The sequence below is a fragment of the Callorhinchus milii genome, unplaced genomic scaffold, assembly GCF_018977255.1.
Source record: "Callorhinchus milii isolate IMCB2004 unplaced genomic scaffold, IMCB_Cmil_1.0 Scaffold32, whole genome shotgun sequence".
NCBI classification, from domain to species: domain Eukaryota; kingdom Metazoa; phylum Chordata; class Chondrichthyes; order Chimaeriformes; family Callorhinchidae; genus Callorhinchus; species Callorhinchus milii.
The window spans coordinates 3,623,395-3,638,284 of record NW_024704773.1 but is presented as its reverse complement, the minus strand read 5'-3'; the positions used below and the strand labels follow the sequence as shown (position 1 = coordinate 3,638,284).

The window sequence follows — 14,890 nt, the reverse complement described above, 5'->3', positions numbered from 1 at the left end:
TACAGTAAAGATTGTGAATCTGGCCAGATGAGAATAACACTGTGCATGCTGAAGAGGGGATCAGACTCTACTTTGTTTCTTTTCCCCCCCACTCCCCCCTCCTGTATCCCACACACTCAGACATTAAAGATGGCCACTTTGGCGAGTTAGTGGAGGACAGTGCGTTCCTATGGCTCAAGCTGTACCATTATTCAGTGCTTTCGAGAGAGGAAGGGAGCAAAACGACATTGGCTTGCAGTGTTTTCTGATTAAAAATATATTTTTAACTTCTTGGCTGTTTGCTCACAATAAAATACAGAGTTGTACTCCTTGAAGAATGCTGCCTTCAAGAACCATTTGAAATGAATCCCAGAGTTGTACTTACATAAATAACGAGCTTTGGGGCTAAGCCATCAGTGGCTTCAACCTTTTCCTGCAATTCTGAGATAACAGAATTATGTCAGAGCACAGTGCATGATGCAAATACCAGCTGTATTTCTCTTTAATAATCCTTGCATTTGACATAGTGCCTTATCACGTCATTGAGACGTCTCAAAGTGCTTCCCGGAATATACTGTCCCGTGAATTAATTGTATATTTTGTGGACGAAACAACTGCCCTGACTTTTGATGTTAAAAGTCTTATTTTGTTCACTGTCGGACTGCAATCTGTGCAGTTATCCTCCAGGCATGCGCGTGTTGCTTTTTGCACTTATTAAAAGCTATTAGTTTCCTGAGTTAGCAAAAGTATTTCTCTGTATATATATTTTTTTGGCTGTGTGGGGGTGGAGAAGGGTAGGATTGATACTTTCCTTGCTCATCAAAAGATGTCCCTCCAAACAATATCTCACCAACGTGATCCAGGTGGTGAATGTTGGCAAATTATTTTAGTAGTGGGGTGGGGGGGACATTGTATCCAACCCAAATCTTGCCCATCGTCACGTGCACTTTCCAGCATGGTCCAATAGACAAGTAATTAAGATTGGGAACTGGGGCTATTTCCTCTCCCCCCATCCTAGAGAAATGTTTCTTATTGCCCCCATTCTTGCCCCCAACATACTCTGTACAAAGCAGAAATCTACTCTGACACCACCTAATCCTGTAGAACAATTTCACACAGGACCCTAATATTTTCTGCTGAGCCAGGAGAGTTCTATTTTCATTTAAGTGAACAAAATAATCTGTTTCAAAACATTTTATAACTATAAAATCTTCATTATTGTAGGAGAATCTTGAAAATTGACTACATTTATTACATTTTCTCCTCTATGCACTCTATCGAGAGGACAATGTAATCCAGCAATCCGTGGCACTGCAGTTTTAATGGCTTTGACTATGGGATTGCACATGACCTGGTGTGACCCTAATCATAGCTGTTAAACTGGCTTTGAGGTAATTAATTTCTGTCAGCACATTGTGAAGTAAATTGAAGGTATTTGCTTGCCTTAAAAGTACTGTGTGTGTGTGTGTGTGCGTGTGTGTGTTAGACTGTTTAAAATGTGCTTTATGTGCAGAATACACCCAATTACGACAAATGCATCAAATGCCAATTTCAAAAGTTTCTATCAATATGCCCCAATACTCTTGGGCTCTTGGAGGGGTGGGAGTGGGAAGTGACAATATTCTTGTAAGTGATCCCTGTTGTTCTGACAAGATAACTTCCCACACTTCTATATTTGTTCTTATCCTCCAGATGTGAGGTGCAATTGTCTAGAAGCTGGATTTACAGACCATCTTGTGACTCCAGCTGTGCTGGGGAACTGTGTGACTTTTAACCTTTCGTTTCTCACACGATGTCCAAATGATGGGAAAATTTATAAATGCAGTTCTGTTTCCTTTCTGAAGCAATCTTTTGTGATACAGTAAATATCTGTTTTAATTATCAATGAGACCACGAGATAGATATTACAATACAAAAACACAGTAAATAGAACTACTCAACACAAGCAGTTTGGAAGAATAAATGAAGGCTCTTTGGCCGAATTGATGTCATCCTTTCAGTAATCCAGCCCTGCTGTCTTTTCATTACAGCATCAACAACAACAAAATTACATTTATAGAGCGTCTTTCATGTCGGGAGAACGTCCCAAAGCGCTAAATAGTCAGATGTCGGGGCCCGAGCATTGGGGAGGGGTGGTGCAGGGGTGAGGGAAGGCAGAGAAGTGGGATGGAGACCAAAGGCACGATCAAAGAGAAGGGTCTTGAGATCGGCCTTGAACGATGCAAGGGAGGAAGTGAGGTGAAGGGACCGTGAGATGGAGTTCCAGAGTGTGGGGGCAGAGAGGCTGAAAGCCTGGTTACTGATGGTAGGGCGGGTCGGGCGGGAGACAGGGAGCAGGCCGGAGCCTGAGGAGCGGAGGGAGCGGGCAGGTTGGTAGGGAGTCAGCAGGTCAGAGTGGTGTTTCTTAAATGAATCCAGTTATTTCTTAAATGAATCCAGTGTCCTGGCCTCAACCACTCTTCCTAGTAAACAATTCCAGGTGTTGATTCCCCCGTGGAAATAAATACTTCCTGGTGTTTGTCCTAAGATAACTTTTCACAAACCTGAGCCTGTGCCCTCTTGTCCTGCTGTCTTGACACAGCTGAAAGTATTGTTCTGGGTTTATCATCGCTATCTTATCTAGGAACATGGAGTACTAAATCTAAAGATTAGGAATATAGATCTTCAAATGACCCATGCTTTGATCATCGGGGTTTATCTCCAGCATCAAATGGAATAAATAATAACTGAATAGCTAGGGCTCTTCAGTCTTGCAAAAGCACTTTCTAGAGATATGTAAAATGCTAATTGCTGATAGCGAAAATAAAACTACAACTATGCTTTCGAACCATACACTGAGTCAGCAGGACAAGAACGCACATGTTAGGCAAGTGAAGATTAAGATCGAGAAAAAATGTTGCTTTACAGAGAGAGTGATTAACAGCTGGAATTTAGCAGGACACTGGCCTTAAGAATAGCGCGATGCTTTAATATGGTTGATATTATAATAGATAATATTAATCCATGTATTTACACCTTTCACGTGAGGAGGATGACCCAAATTTCTTCAGTGCAGTGATTGTGTTTTGTGGGCAAATGTGGCAGACAACTTGTGCATAGCAATATCCCACAAACAGCAATGAAGTGAATGACCAAATTTTTATTTTTAGGAGATTGTTGGCCAGGACACTAGGAGGAACTCCCTTCTCTTTTTGAATAGTGCTATGGGATCTTTAACATCCACAATGCAGCACCTGACAGCATTGCATTGGCATGTCATCTTAGAGTAAATGAGTTCCAAGCCGCAAAGTGTGGCTTGAACCCATAGACTTCTGACTTGGGCACAAGAATGCTGCCAACTAAGTCAGGCTGGCACATCTATGATATACTGGAAAAATGAGATAAACATGACTTAATTCATCTGAATCTCTCTTGTGGTAGAATTTCATTTATATAATAATAATAAATAATAATCCTTGCATCTGAAATAGCAGCTTTCATGTTGGAAGGGCGTCTCAAAGTGGTTCAAAGGATATATTGTAAAGAATAGTAACTATGTGTTTTGTATGCGAGAGTACAAGTTTAATGCCGTGTGAAATATGTCCGTGCACAATCCTGTTCAACCACTTCTCCAACAAAGACCTACTTTCTGATTCCCATCAGAAAGTACTTCACCGCAATGAAATTCACTTAGAATTAAGCATCTTAACCTGGATTAGGTAGAGCCTTGACCAGTGTGTTCTAATTAATTTTAAGGTGCTTTCTCCTGCTGTGAATTTCGATGGTATGTGACCATGTGGCCGCCTGTATGTGGGAAGTACTTTATAAGAACAATAAATAAGAACATTTTTAAAGTTTATCCCCATGCCTTCACTTCAGTCCTGACTGAACTTTGAAAAGAAAACTCGATGCCTACATAAAGGTGAAGTGAACTGGGGGTTACAGTGGGTGTGAGGCTCGTGCGGAGTATAAACACCAGGCTGGACTAGTTGGGATCTCTTTCCAAGTTGTATTACTCTATGTAACTCCTGGTTCTGCTACTAAGTAAACCTGGGTCGGCTATTCACAATGCTCTTATAGCTGAACAAAATAAATCTGCCCCTGCAACAGATCACCTCTTGTCCTGGGGAATCTAGTCAAGTAGAATCTGAAGCCTTGAAATCAACTGGCACTGAAATCATCTCCCCTTTGTATGGAGAAAATCTGTATTAACCAAATCATTAACCCAGTGGTGGCTTTTTGGCCAACAGAATAATCATAGAAAAAACAAAATAGCGTAAATTTATGCCATCAATCAAGAAATATTCAACAAAGAAACATTTATATTTTTGGCCGACCAAAGAGATTAAAGTTCCCATGGCACTTTTCGAAAAGAAAAAGGAGTTTCTCGTGGTGTCCTGGCCGTCATTGACCCCCTTTCAGCTGCTTTTCCCTATTCTCTGGAACTGTCTTCTGAAATCCATCTGCCTCCACCTTCCCCTTTCAAAATCTGCCTAAGATCCATCTCTTTAACTCCACCCTTCCCCCTTCTCTCCCAGCGGGGCCTCCAACTCCAACTTTATAGAGTGTCTTTGCCTTTCTGAAGTGTCTTGCAATGTTCCTGATACATAAAAGCTGCAGTATATGTGAAAATTGGTATTGTCACACATAGCAGCAGTTACTATATATATCCTCATTCTGTGTAAACTCAGTGTGGGTTTTTCACTGCTCCATTGATCCTTGATTTATTTATTTTTGCTTGTCTAGACTTTTGATAGTTTAATTTATGGCTCTTGCATCCTCCAATGTACAAACTTATCTGATGCAGCTTTAATATTTAAAAACATTTATGTAAATCTGAAAGTCACAAAAGCGCACATTTAATGGGAACAAAAGCCTATTATGATTATGATCTCTACTGCAAAATGAGGGAGTTTTCATTAAGCTGCATCTCAGCTTGTCATTGAACTTCAAATTAGTTTCCATTATCCAGTGTGTGTCTAACTGATCAAATATAATGAGTTCTGGCTCTCAAAATATTGAAAAGTTTATGTGAGCCTTGTCAGTGAGTCTCACTGACAAGGCTCACATAAACTTTTCATTGTCAGTAGGACCTTGTCCCTCATGTAATTGATGGTGTTCACTTTATTATTGTGTTGTGAAAGTGGTAATGATTCCAAGAAAAGCCTTGTGCTACATATCTCAAGTTAATTCCTAACTAGCAGCGCCACATTTAACAGCTGAGCAGCACTTTCACAGACCTATTCAATGTTGCCTTCAGTTGTTAAATGTCCTGCTGATCAGAGCATTTTAAAAGATGTCAAAAAAGCATTTGATAAACAGATGAAATGGATAAGCAAGGTGTGAATACAATTAGGAGGGTGTATGGATTTCTCCATTTTATTTGGCTCACATTTAAAAAAACATGCTAAGTCCCATGTCATAGTGCCTCCTACTAAGATTTAAATCAAACAAATGGGAAAAGACGTAGCAGTTCTCACTGGCATAGTGCTAAGGCCAGTCATTGAACAGAAGATGGTTTAGATTTTACAATCAGAAGTTTGATTTGGTTCAACCCATTGCAGATAGCCATTTGAAAGTAGCAATTAGTCTAGTATGGGAACATCAAACTCATCTTGAATCAGTTGAAAGCGAATCAGTTAATGTTGTTGAATGAAAATCTTAGTATGTTGATCTTTTTTATTTTAATCTGGAGTAAGGAAACTTGCCCAAGGTTTCGCCCTGCCTGGAATTGAACTCAGATTTTTCGCTTGCAAAGCGAGTGCTCTAACCACTGAGCTACAGGACTCCATGATTATTCCACACAGAGCCTAATAATAATCCCTCCAAAATCAAAAAACAATAATAAATTGGTCATTTTCAATCTACGACTGTTTGTGGGACATTGCTGTGCGCAATTGGCTGCCGCGTTCGCCCACAAATATACAGTCAGTTCACTTTACAGTGTGTTCTGTGAAGAGCTTTGGGACGTCCTCCCGACGTGAAAAGCGCTATATCAAATGCAAGGATTATTATTACTTGCTCTCCATGACCTTTACATTTTCAAACCTTCTGTTTAATTCATGTTTACATTGATTGTATAGACTCTGCTAAAAGAATGGTATTTTCACATGTACCAATCTCTCCATCCCTATCACCCAAGTCCTTGCCAGGCACCATTTGCTCCCTATTGTAAAACACATTGATTTCAAGATTCTCACACTTATTTATCATTCAATTCATGCTTAGCACCGCTCTATCTTTTTGATCTACTTGCACCGCACTCCACTATCCATCCCCTTTGCTCAGCTGGCTCTGGCTTTCTACACATCCCTTGTACCCTCCACTCCACCATTAGCTGCTGTGGTTTCAGCCAATGTGTCCCAAACTTTGGAACTCTACCTCAATCCCTTCTCCTTGCCCCATCCTTCAGATTGCACCTGAAGATCATTTATTATCTAATTTCTCCATGGCTTGGTGTCCAGCCCCGTCACTATTAAGCACTCCCAAGACTCCACCAACATGAAGGGTACTATACAGGTAGATGCAAGTTGTTGGTGATGGTAGTTTGTGGAGAGAATCCAGTCACTCTGGAGTGAAGAGGTGAATGCACAGTGTGACTTGTTGTAATAATTAATAATAATCCTTGCATTTGACATAGCACCTTATCACATTGCCCAGACGTCTCAAACGGTTGACAGAATATATTGTGAAGTGATTGGCCGTGTGTACTTTGTTTCCCAGCAAATAGAAGGTTCATGAGTTAAAACCCTAAAATAAGTGCACTTGAACATAGAATAAACAGTTTCAATTTATAACGTGCAACAGTTTGAGTTATTTACAAAAGATAAGCAACTTATTTAGCTTAGTTCAATTGGGCATTGAATTCATTGTGTCTTACTTCTCAAATGAGCTCATAATAACAATCCTTGCATTTGATGTAGTGCCTTTCATGTCAGGAGGATCTCTCAAAGCACTTCTCATGATTTACTGTATGTGGTCACTACATGTTTTTTAGTCGAAACCAGCAGGAAATTTATGCACAGCATTGTCCACAGCTTGCGATTTATGTGCTCAGATGGATAGAAATATAGAAACCTGCAGCGCAGGAGGCCATTTGGCCCAGCAAGCCTGCACTTGCTCACAGAACAATGATATTGCATCAATCCCACCAGCACACCTTATCCCCATACGTCTGCAAGCCCCTCTTTGAATCCTGTCTACTTCCCTCTTGAAAGCTACAATAGACTTTGTTTCCATCACCATACTAGGCAGAACATTTCACATCCAAACAACTCTCTGGGTGAAAATATTCCTCCTAAGTTCTTTCACTGTTCTTGTGACTATCTTATAATGTTGTCCCTTAGTTACTGGCTCCTCTATCAATGAAAATAATCTCTCAATTTACCCTAACAAAACTCCTTATGATTTTGTACACCTCATCAGGTTCCCCCTCAGTCTTCTCTGTTCCAATGAAAACAGGCGCAGCTTCTCCAATCTCTTCTCATAAGTGTACCCCTTCATTCCCAGAATCCTTCTCGTAAACCTTTGAACCTCTTCAAAGGTCCTAACATCTTGAAATGATGTGCCCAGAACTGGATTCAATATTCTAGTTGCGACCTAACCGATGTTTTGTACAAATTTAAGCTGAATTTCTTTACGTTTGTACTCTATTCCCCGGTGTATAAAACACAGCAGACTACTATTCTTCTTTACAGCATTTGTCCCTTACAATGCCACTTTCAATGACCTATGTGTCTGCACTCCCAAAATCCTTTATTCCTCATCTCCAAGTAGGAAACTGCTGTTCAATATATACCTTATTTTTTTACCAAAATGTATTGCCTTTTTCCAAATCAGATTGGGATGAAATCCAGATGTGCAATTTAAGTTGCAATCATTGAACCCCAGAGATTGTATTACATCTTCTAATACAAACATCCCCATTGGCACTCCTCTGCTACAATATCAATCTAGTTTTCCTTGTTCATTTCAGAAACATAGCTACTGGTAGTTTGTATTGTCATGATTTGACCCTCATCTCCAGTGTCTATATCAAATGCATACATTGTTTGCGGAGATGAACTGATAACAATAAGCAGCTACAAGCAGTTTACTTCCCTTTAGTGCGGAGATTGGATCTTTTCCAGTAATTAATAATTAGTGATTGGAACTGAATTGAAGAGGAAACTTGATGTATAAGGGAGAAGGGAATAGAGGGGTACAGGCGAGGGCATTAGGAGGGTGATGGCTCATGTGGAATGTAAATACCGGAATGAGCTGGTTGAGTGAATGGCTTGTTTCCACGCTGTATCATGTTATGTAATTCTATGAATTGTAAGGCTGCAATTCAGTCGTGTGGTTAAAAGTCCAATTGATCCAAGTTGGAAAGGTGCAAATTGAATGGTTTTATTTATCAAAATCAGGGACTGGAAATCTTCTATCATAAAGACATTTGTTGTAAATCAAATGTGCAGTTCAGTTACTGATGGTTAATAACTGATCACTAGTGATTCAGGATTAGAAAAGGGATTAATGATCACAAAAAAGCACTCAGGTCTTGTGAAAACAATGGTATCAACTCATTTTTTACCCAGTAATAAGAGCAGATTTCCTTTAGATTAAAAGGGGTTGGAATTCTTGCCTCGGGTTGTAGTTACTTTGTATTTAGAATGGAAAAACTACCGTTCTAAAGGGTGTCATCAAATTTGTTGCGCTTAGCAATAAGAGGAAATTCTCATCTAAAAGATCAAGGCAGACGATCATGTATTTTTGTTCCAGGTAATCTGATACACCGCTACATTGTGGGGAGGTGGGGGATAGGATTTTATTTGTATTTGTCTGTCAAGTTAAGTGTGACCGGCCATGAATAGATTGCCCAGATAAATTCTTTTTAAATCTCTTGTTTTAGGTGGAGCGTATTATTTAATATCCAGAAGTTTGGGACCTGAATTTGGTGGAGCCATTGGCCTTATTTTTGCCTTTGCAAATGCAGTAGCAGTCGCCATGTACGTAGTGGGGTTTGCTGAGACACTTCGAGATCTCCTTGTGGTAAGTAGTTGGAGTGTAACCATGAAAGTTTGGCCTTTTGACTGTTTTAATTCTTTTGTTTCTTAAAAAAGAATTATAAGCTATAACTCAGTGGGACCCAGTTTATAACTCAGAAGTTAGCTATCCATAAATTCCTGAACAGTGCTGACTGCTGTAACTGGGCGAGATTGCTGTCAGTGCTTCTGCATTTATTGTGCAGAAAGATAGCTGGCTCCATTGACCTTTCAAAATGCATGTAAGGTGTTGTCAGCAACGTTCTGGTGACCTGGAAGTTGGCCATTTTTGACTTCCCATATCCAGCCGTTTTGAAAGCCGATCGAGCCAGCAAAAAGACATTAACTGACATTAAAAAGACATTAGTTAATGTCTCGGTCACTATAGACAAACCCAATAACAAATATAACAAAGCCCATTATTATACAATTGTACAGTATAGGGTAAATCTCTCAGTGTGAACACAAAGTCCATTACTACTAAAATAGACTTTTTTTTCAATGAAACTCTTTCATTACAATAACAACTTGCACCTGGAAATCTTTAATTCTGCCATATTTTTATTATTTTCAAAAAAGTTGACTTACTTTGTTCTGTGTTATTTGAGGAAAATGATTCAATTATGGTGGATGAAATGAGCGACATCCGGATCATAGGAACCATTACTATTGTTTTGCTGCTGGCGATATCTGTAGCTGGAATGGAATGGGAGTCTAAGGTAGGATTATGAACCTAATTTTAAACCCAGAAATTAATGTGTAGAATGATTACTGAGACTTTATACCCCCAATTGTTGTTTCAAATACATTTTCCCCTCCAGTTCTTACTCATCAATGATGAGGCAATCTTACAATCTTCGCACAACTGAGTGTCTGCAGTCTATTTAACCATGGCCTGGCTCACTTTGTATTACTCTCACCTCTGGGTCAGCTCACAGTGAGCTCATAGTCTAGGCCAACAATTCTCTTGAACATTCACCTCATGGCTATTTGTGGGATATTGCTGTATGCAAAATTGGCTGCAGCGTTACAACGACAACTTGCATTTATGTAGTGCCCTTCATACGGTGTAACGTCCAGGAGTGCTTGACACTGGCAGAGTCTGACCCCGAGCCAGAGGTGGGAGGGGAGGTGACTGTAAGCACGATCAAAAAGAAAGGTCTTTAGGGGGGATTTGAAACTGGGGAGGGAGCGGTCAAAGCGGAAGGATCGAGGGAGAGAGTTCCAGAGTTTCGGGACATAGTGGCTGAAGGCACGGCCACCAATAGTGGAACTTAGGGGACAAGGGACAAAAAGGAAGCCGGAGTCTCTTGCAAATACACCCACTACACATCGCAGAAACTTCTGAAAGGTTTTGAGACGCAAATTACATAATTCTGAAGAACATTACACACAGGTTGGCAAGAACCTAGACTTGGGGGCCTCAAAGTCTGTGTTGGGGAACTTTTGGAATTTAACCAGCTAAAACCTCATAATTTGCTATTGAGAGCACTATTTGGCAAGCTTCCTGCTGCTTATCCAGCTGGAACCACCTTAACATTTCGGGCTTTGGCTTGCAGGGTTAATGGGAACTGAGTGAAAAATCCCTGCCCTCAGTGACTGGTCTGTTTCTCCAAGGCCTGCTGATGAGCCAGGCTCGCTGGTCAGTCATCAGCAGTGCCCTGGAATACTGTGGTCCTGCCTGATTCAGGAATTGGACTACCATGATCACCATAGTGAGTTGACTCAATGCCAGGAACATCACCTTGGAACAAGCTCAGCTCCAAGGAGTTCCCAGTTAATAATAATAATAATAATAATAATAATAATCCTTGCATTTTCTAGGATTAGACATCTTCTAGACATCCCAAAGCGCTTCACAGAATATACTGTAAAGTGAATTGACTGTATATTTGTGGGCGAACGCGGCAGCCAATTGCGCACAGCAATGTCCCACAAACAGTCATGGATTGAAAATTACCGATTTATTATTGGTTTTTTTTGAGGGATTATTAGGCGTGTGGAGTAAGGAAACTTGCCCAAGGTTTCGCCCTGCCGAGAATTGAACTGAGATCTCACTTGCAAAGCGAGTGCTCTAACCACTGAGCTACAGGACTCCAGTTACCTTTCCACATTCACTCACGATGGTTGGAAATTCTGTTTAGCTCCATTTGTGAAAACAAGCCAGCTGTGCAGACCTCCTAGAACAGACCTGTGTAGCTTGTGTATCTGTATTCAGTGTGCTTTGATTGATAAGTTGGCATTAAAACTTCTGAGGTTACAAGTTGGATTCTTTTCCAAATGACCATTATAATTTAGAATTGTAAAATTAGAATTGCTGAAGCAAATGAATTTCTATCCCCGCAGGCTCAGCTCTTGCTGTTGGGAATTTTGCTGATAGCCATAATAAACTTCCTTGTCGGAACATTCATCCCAGCTAATGACAAGCGAGCTAAAGGCTTTTTCAATTACCATGGTATGTGAGACCCAGTGTTGCTGCAGCGTGCATGGAGCTGGTAGGGATGCATTTCAAGCCCTGTTTCTCAACTTCCCATTGGAATGACTGGCCAACGTGATTGGGATCTGCTTATTTACTGCTCTGCTGATTGTTTCATGCTTCCAGCAGCAAGTCTGAGAAATGCATACACTTTCTTATTCTCTGTTTGTAATTAACTTGCCTTTTCACTATTTCTTGAATTCTAAGCATTGTCTTGCTGCCTCCTTGGTAGTGTTAGCAAAGGTTTTTTTTGGAGCAAATTCCATGCCAAAGAGAAAAATTTAACCAAGATTTTAAGTTACATCAATCTGTTGCATCTATTATTGCGGGCTCCCAAAAGCCTTCTGTGTAAACAGTATTTGGCTCGTTTTGCATGAATATACGTATGTCCTTAGATTTGTATCTTTTTGCCTTTTTATCATCCTCCCTATAACCTGTACCCCAGTCACTGCAATAGGTAATTGTTAACTTGTTCCAGCATTCCTTACATATTTTGAGAACAGTAGTGTGCTCCCCTACATCAGTCCACAATGCAATTCCCAAGTTGTACTGACAGAAGAGGAGAGCAAGACTAAATACTGGTTCTCAATTGCTTATCCTACTACACAGTTAGCCTAAAGGGTATGAGCTGGTGATACAAACCATAGTCATCCGTTTATTTGCTTCTGATGTATTTGAGCTTGATCAGTCACAGGAACATTACAGTAATCCATTTAATGTAAGCTTGTCCAGTTCTCCATAAGACCACTAGATTGTCCAAAAAACATTTCCATGAAATGTGCTTATAATGGAGACAACACTAATAAAAAGGCTTTTTTGCTTTTAGTTTTTTGAAGTTGCTCCATTTTATGGTAAAATGAATTTCACCCACCTGCTCATTCCATGAAAAGTGAAACTGAACTATTCTGAACAATATACCGAACAATTCTTGCTTGAATTGAAAACTTGTTTTCATGTGCCAATGGGCATGTCGAATTGATCTTACGCTACTATCATGGTTTGCGGTGGCGGGATAGGCGTGGGGTGAGGGATTTTGTGTGTGTGATTGGCGGGGGGGGGGACGAGGATGGAAGAAAACACCTGAAGATGCTCTTAAGAGTTTTGTAACACGATCCCCTCTGGTCACATCTTCAGTTCTCTCTTCTGTTGTTGGCAGTCATCTTTGCTGTTTCAACATAACAGAAACATTCCTAGTTTGTAAAATATGTAAACTATAATCAAGGAATGAGAGATATCATCAGTGAGAAGTGCTATCAGATCTTGGGTTTGGCCCTGACTCACTGTTCGAGGTGCTTAAAATAATACCCCTCGATCTGTTCTATTTTACTGCACTGCAGCTCCACTGTCTTTCTAATAAATATATGAACATTAGGAGGAGCATGGGGGGCCCTAGGTGGGGATTCTCTTGTCAAAATCAGTACTGGGATGTATTTATTAATCGTGAAGAAAGTTTTAAGTGAAAATTGTGAATTTCGTCTAAAAAGTCCAGGGGTATGGGGAAGGGGCAGGTAAATGCTACTGAAGGATAGCTCTTAAAAGAATCCAGAACAGACACAATGGGCCAATTGGCCGTCTTCTGTTCTGTAAATTTCTATAGTTCTATGAACTACGTTAGATGCTGTAAATGACACATTGCACATTTCATGTTGGCTGGTAAAAGTTGCATTGATTGTGGCAGTTAGGGGTGGTTAAGTGTACTCTTTCCCTTCCCTGCTGCACTTACTATGTGTTGGCAAGCCACCCTGTCAAGGAGTAGGGTACGGCGATATACTCATCTAAATTTAATTTTTGGTTGTGAAATCTACACTTAAATGTTTTGAAATCTGGCCCATTCTGTAATTTGCAATTCTGACAAAATCCGTACATTCCTATAAACCTGTACTAGGTGTATTGTGACGAGCATCAAAGTTCATTGTTACTTAAGTAAGAGGATACTGATGTGTCATGCGGAATCTAACTTAACTGGATTCCTTAATAAAGAATCCAATTTGCACAAATGGGAAGATGCCACAAAATACACAGTCACTGCACTTTACAGTATATCATATGAAGCGCTTTGGGACATGCTCCCGACATGAAAGGCACTATACCAAATGTAAGGACTGTTTATATGAAGCCACTTTTGGTAGTGACACGTAAATCCAAACAGCAGGAACTTGATTTCGATAAGATCTCCATAGGCAATGGAGATTCTTCCGGTGGACTGGACGGTTTCTTTAAGGAATTCTGTTAACATACTGCAAATTAAGACTCCATATTTTATACTTGTTGTTGTGGAATATCCTGGTGCCGTACATGAGGTTTGAAAGGGCTAATTCTTGGGCTTGTTTTTTTCAGCCGATATACTTCTTGAGAACTTTGGACCAGCCTTTCGTGACAATGAAGATTTCTTCTCTGTCTTCTCTATTTTCTTCCCTGCTGCTACTGGGATCCTTGCTGGAGCAAACATCTCTGGTGATCTTGCAGTAAGTACTTGCTTCTCAGCTGTTCAGAAAAAAAGTAATAATATATGAAATCTGATCTGAGAGATTCCTCATAAATTGTCCGTCATCTGCTGCAGTTTTGCTGAATCCTATTAAATAAGTATTGCCGAGTGCTAAACACTTTTATACCCGAGGCTCCAAACTGTTGCACTAGTGTTGTTAATAGTCTTCCTTTGTGACGTTTCTGAGGAGAGCAGTCAGTTTCATGGGCTAGATCCTTTGTGTTGAAAGTGCTGTTGCATTCATTCTTTGCCAGAAAATTGCACAGTTGTTGTCTTCAAGCTGTTGTGTTGAGGCTGCAGCTGGAACTGAGCTACACCAACTGAGAACTGGAAAGACCTTTGTGGTTTTCCTGTTGTTACATATTTTGAAGACAGCCTCCCTTCCTTATCCTGTTGCCTCTTTACCTCCTTCCCCCAATAGTCTATTGATTAAAACCATCACCTGATGTAGAACTAAGGCAAAAGTACAGATCAGAAGTTACATCTCAGATGAGACAACACCAACTTGCATTTATATAGCAATCCTTACACAGGGTAGCATCTCAGAGCGCTTGACTCAGCAGAGATTGAATTTGTCAATCTCTGCTGTGGCAGCAGCCAATGTTGCAGCTATCTTCAGCATTTCTATAATAATAACAATAATCCTTGCATTTGATGTAGTGCCTTATCACGTCTTTGAGACGTCTCAAAGCGCTTCACAGAATATCCTGTAAAGTGAATTAACTGTATATTTTGTGGGCGAAACGTGGCAGCCAATTGTGTACAGGAATGTCCTACAAACAGGTGACTGTTATTTTATAATTTTGAAGGAATTATTATCCCTGGAAAAGTGATCCGCCAATCGACCAACAACCTCTTCCCAGCACAACTTCTGTGCTGGAAAGGTGACCAAATTGCCTGGGTTTTACTGTAAAGTGTATGTGTGGGTGTCCTTCAGGGTCAATCTAG

General features: G+C 40.3%; 1 protein-coding gene across 4 annotated transcripts in view; it reads left to right on the top strand.

Annotated features, from left to right (window-relative positions):
* The window catches only part of slc12a2 (solute carrier family 12 member 2), a 127,623-nt gene that overhangs the window by 61,398 nt on the left and 51,335 nt on the right, over positions 1-14,890 (top strand). For all 4 annotated transcript variants that reach the window (XM_042345189.1, XM_042345186.1, XM_042345188.1 and 1 more), the window contains exons 5-8: positions 8,849-8,988; positions 9,590-9,700; positions 11,328-11,436; positions 13,795-13,922. In XM_042345189.1, coding sequence (XP_042201123.1) covers positions 8,849-8,988; positions 9,590-9,700; positions 11,328-11,436; positions 13,795-13,922 — 488 coding nt within the window. The remainder of the gene's footprint in view (positions 1-8,848; positions 8,989-9,589; positions 9,701-11,327; positions 11,437-13,794; positions 13,923-14,890) is intronic.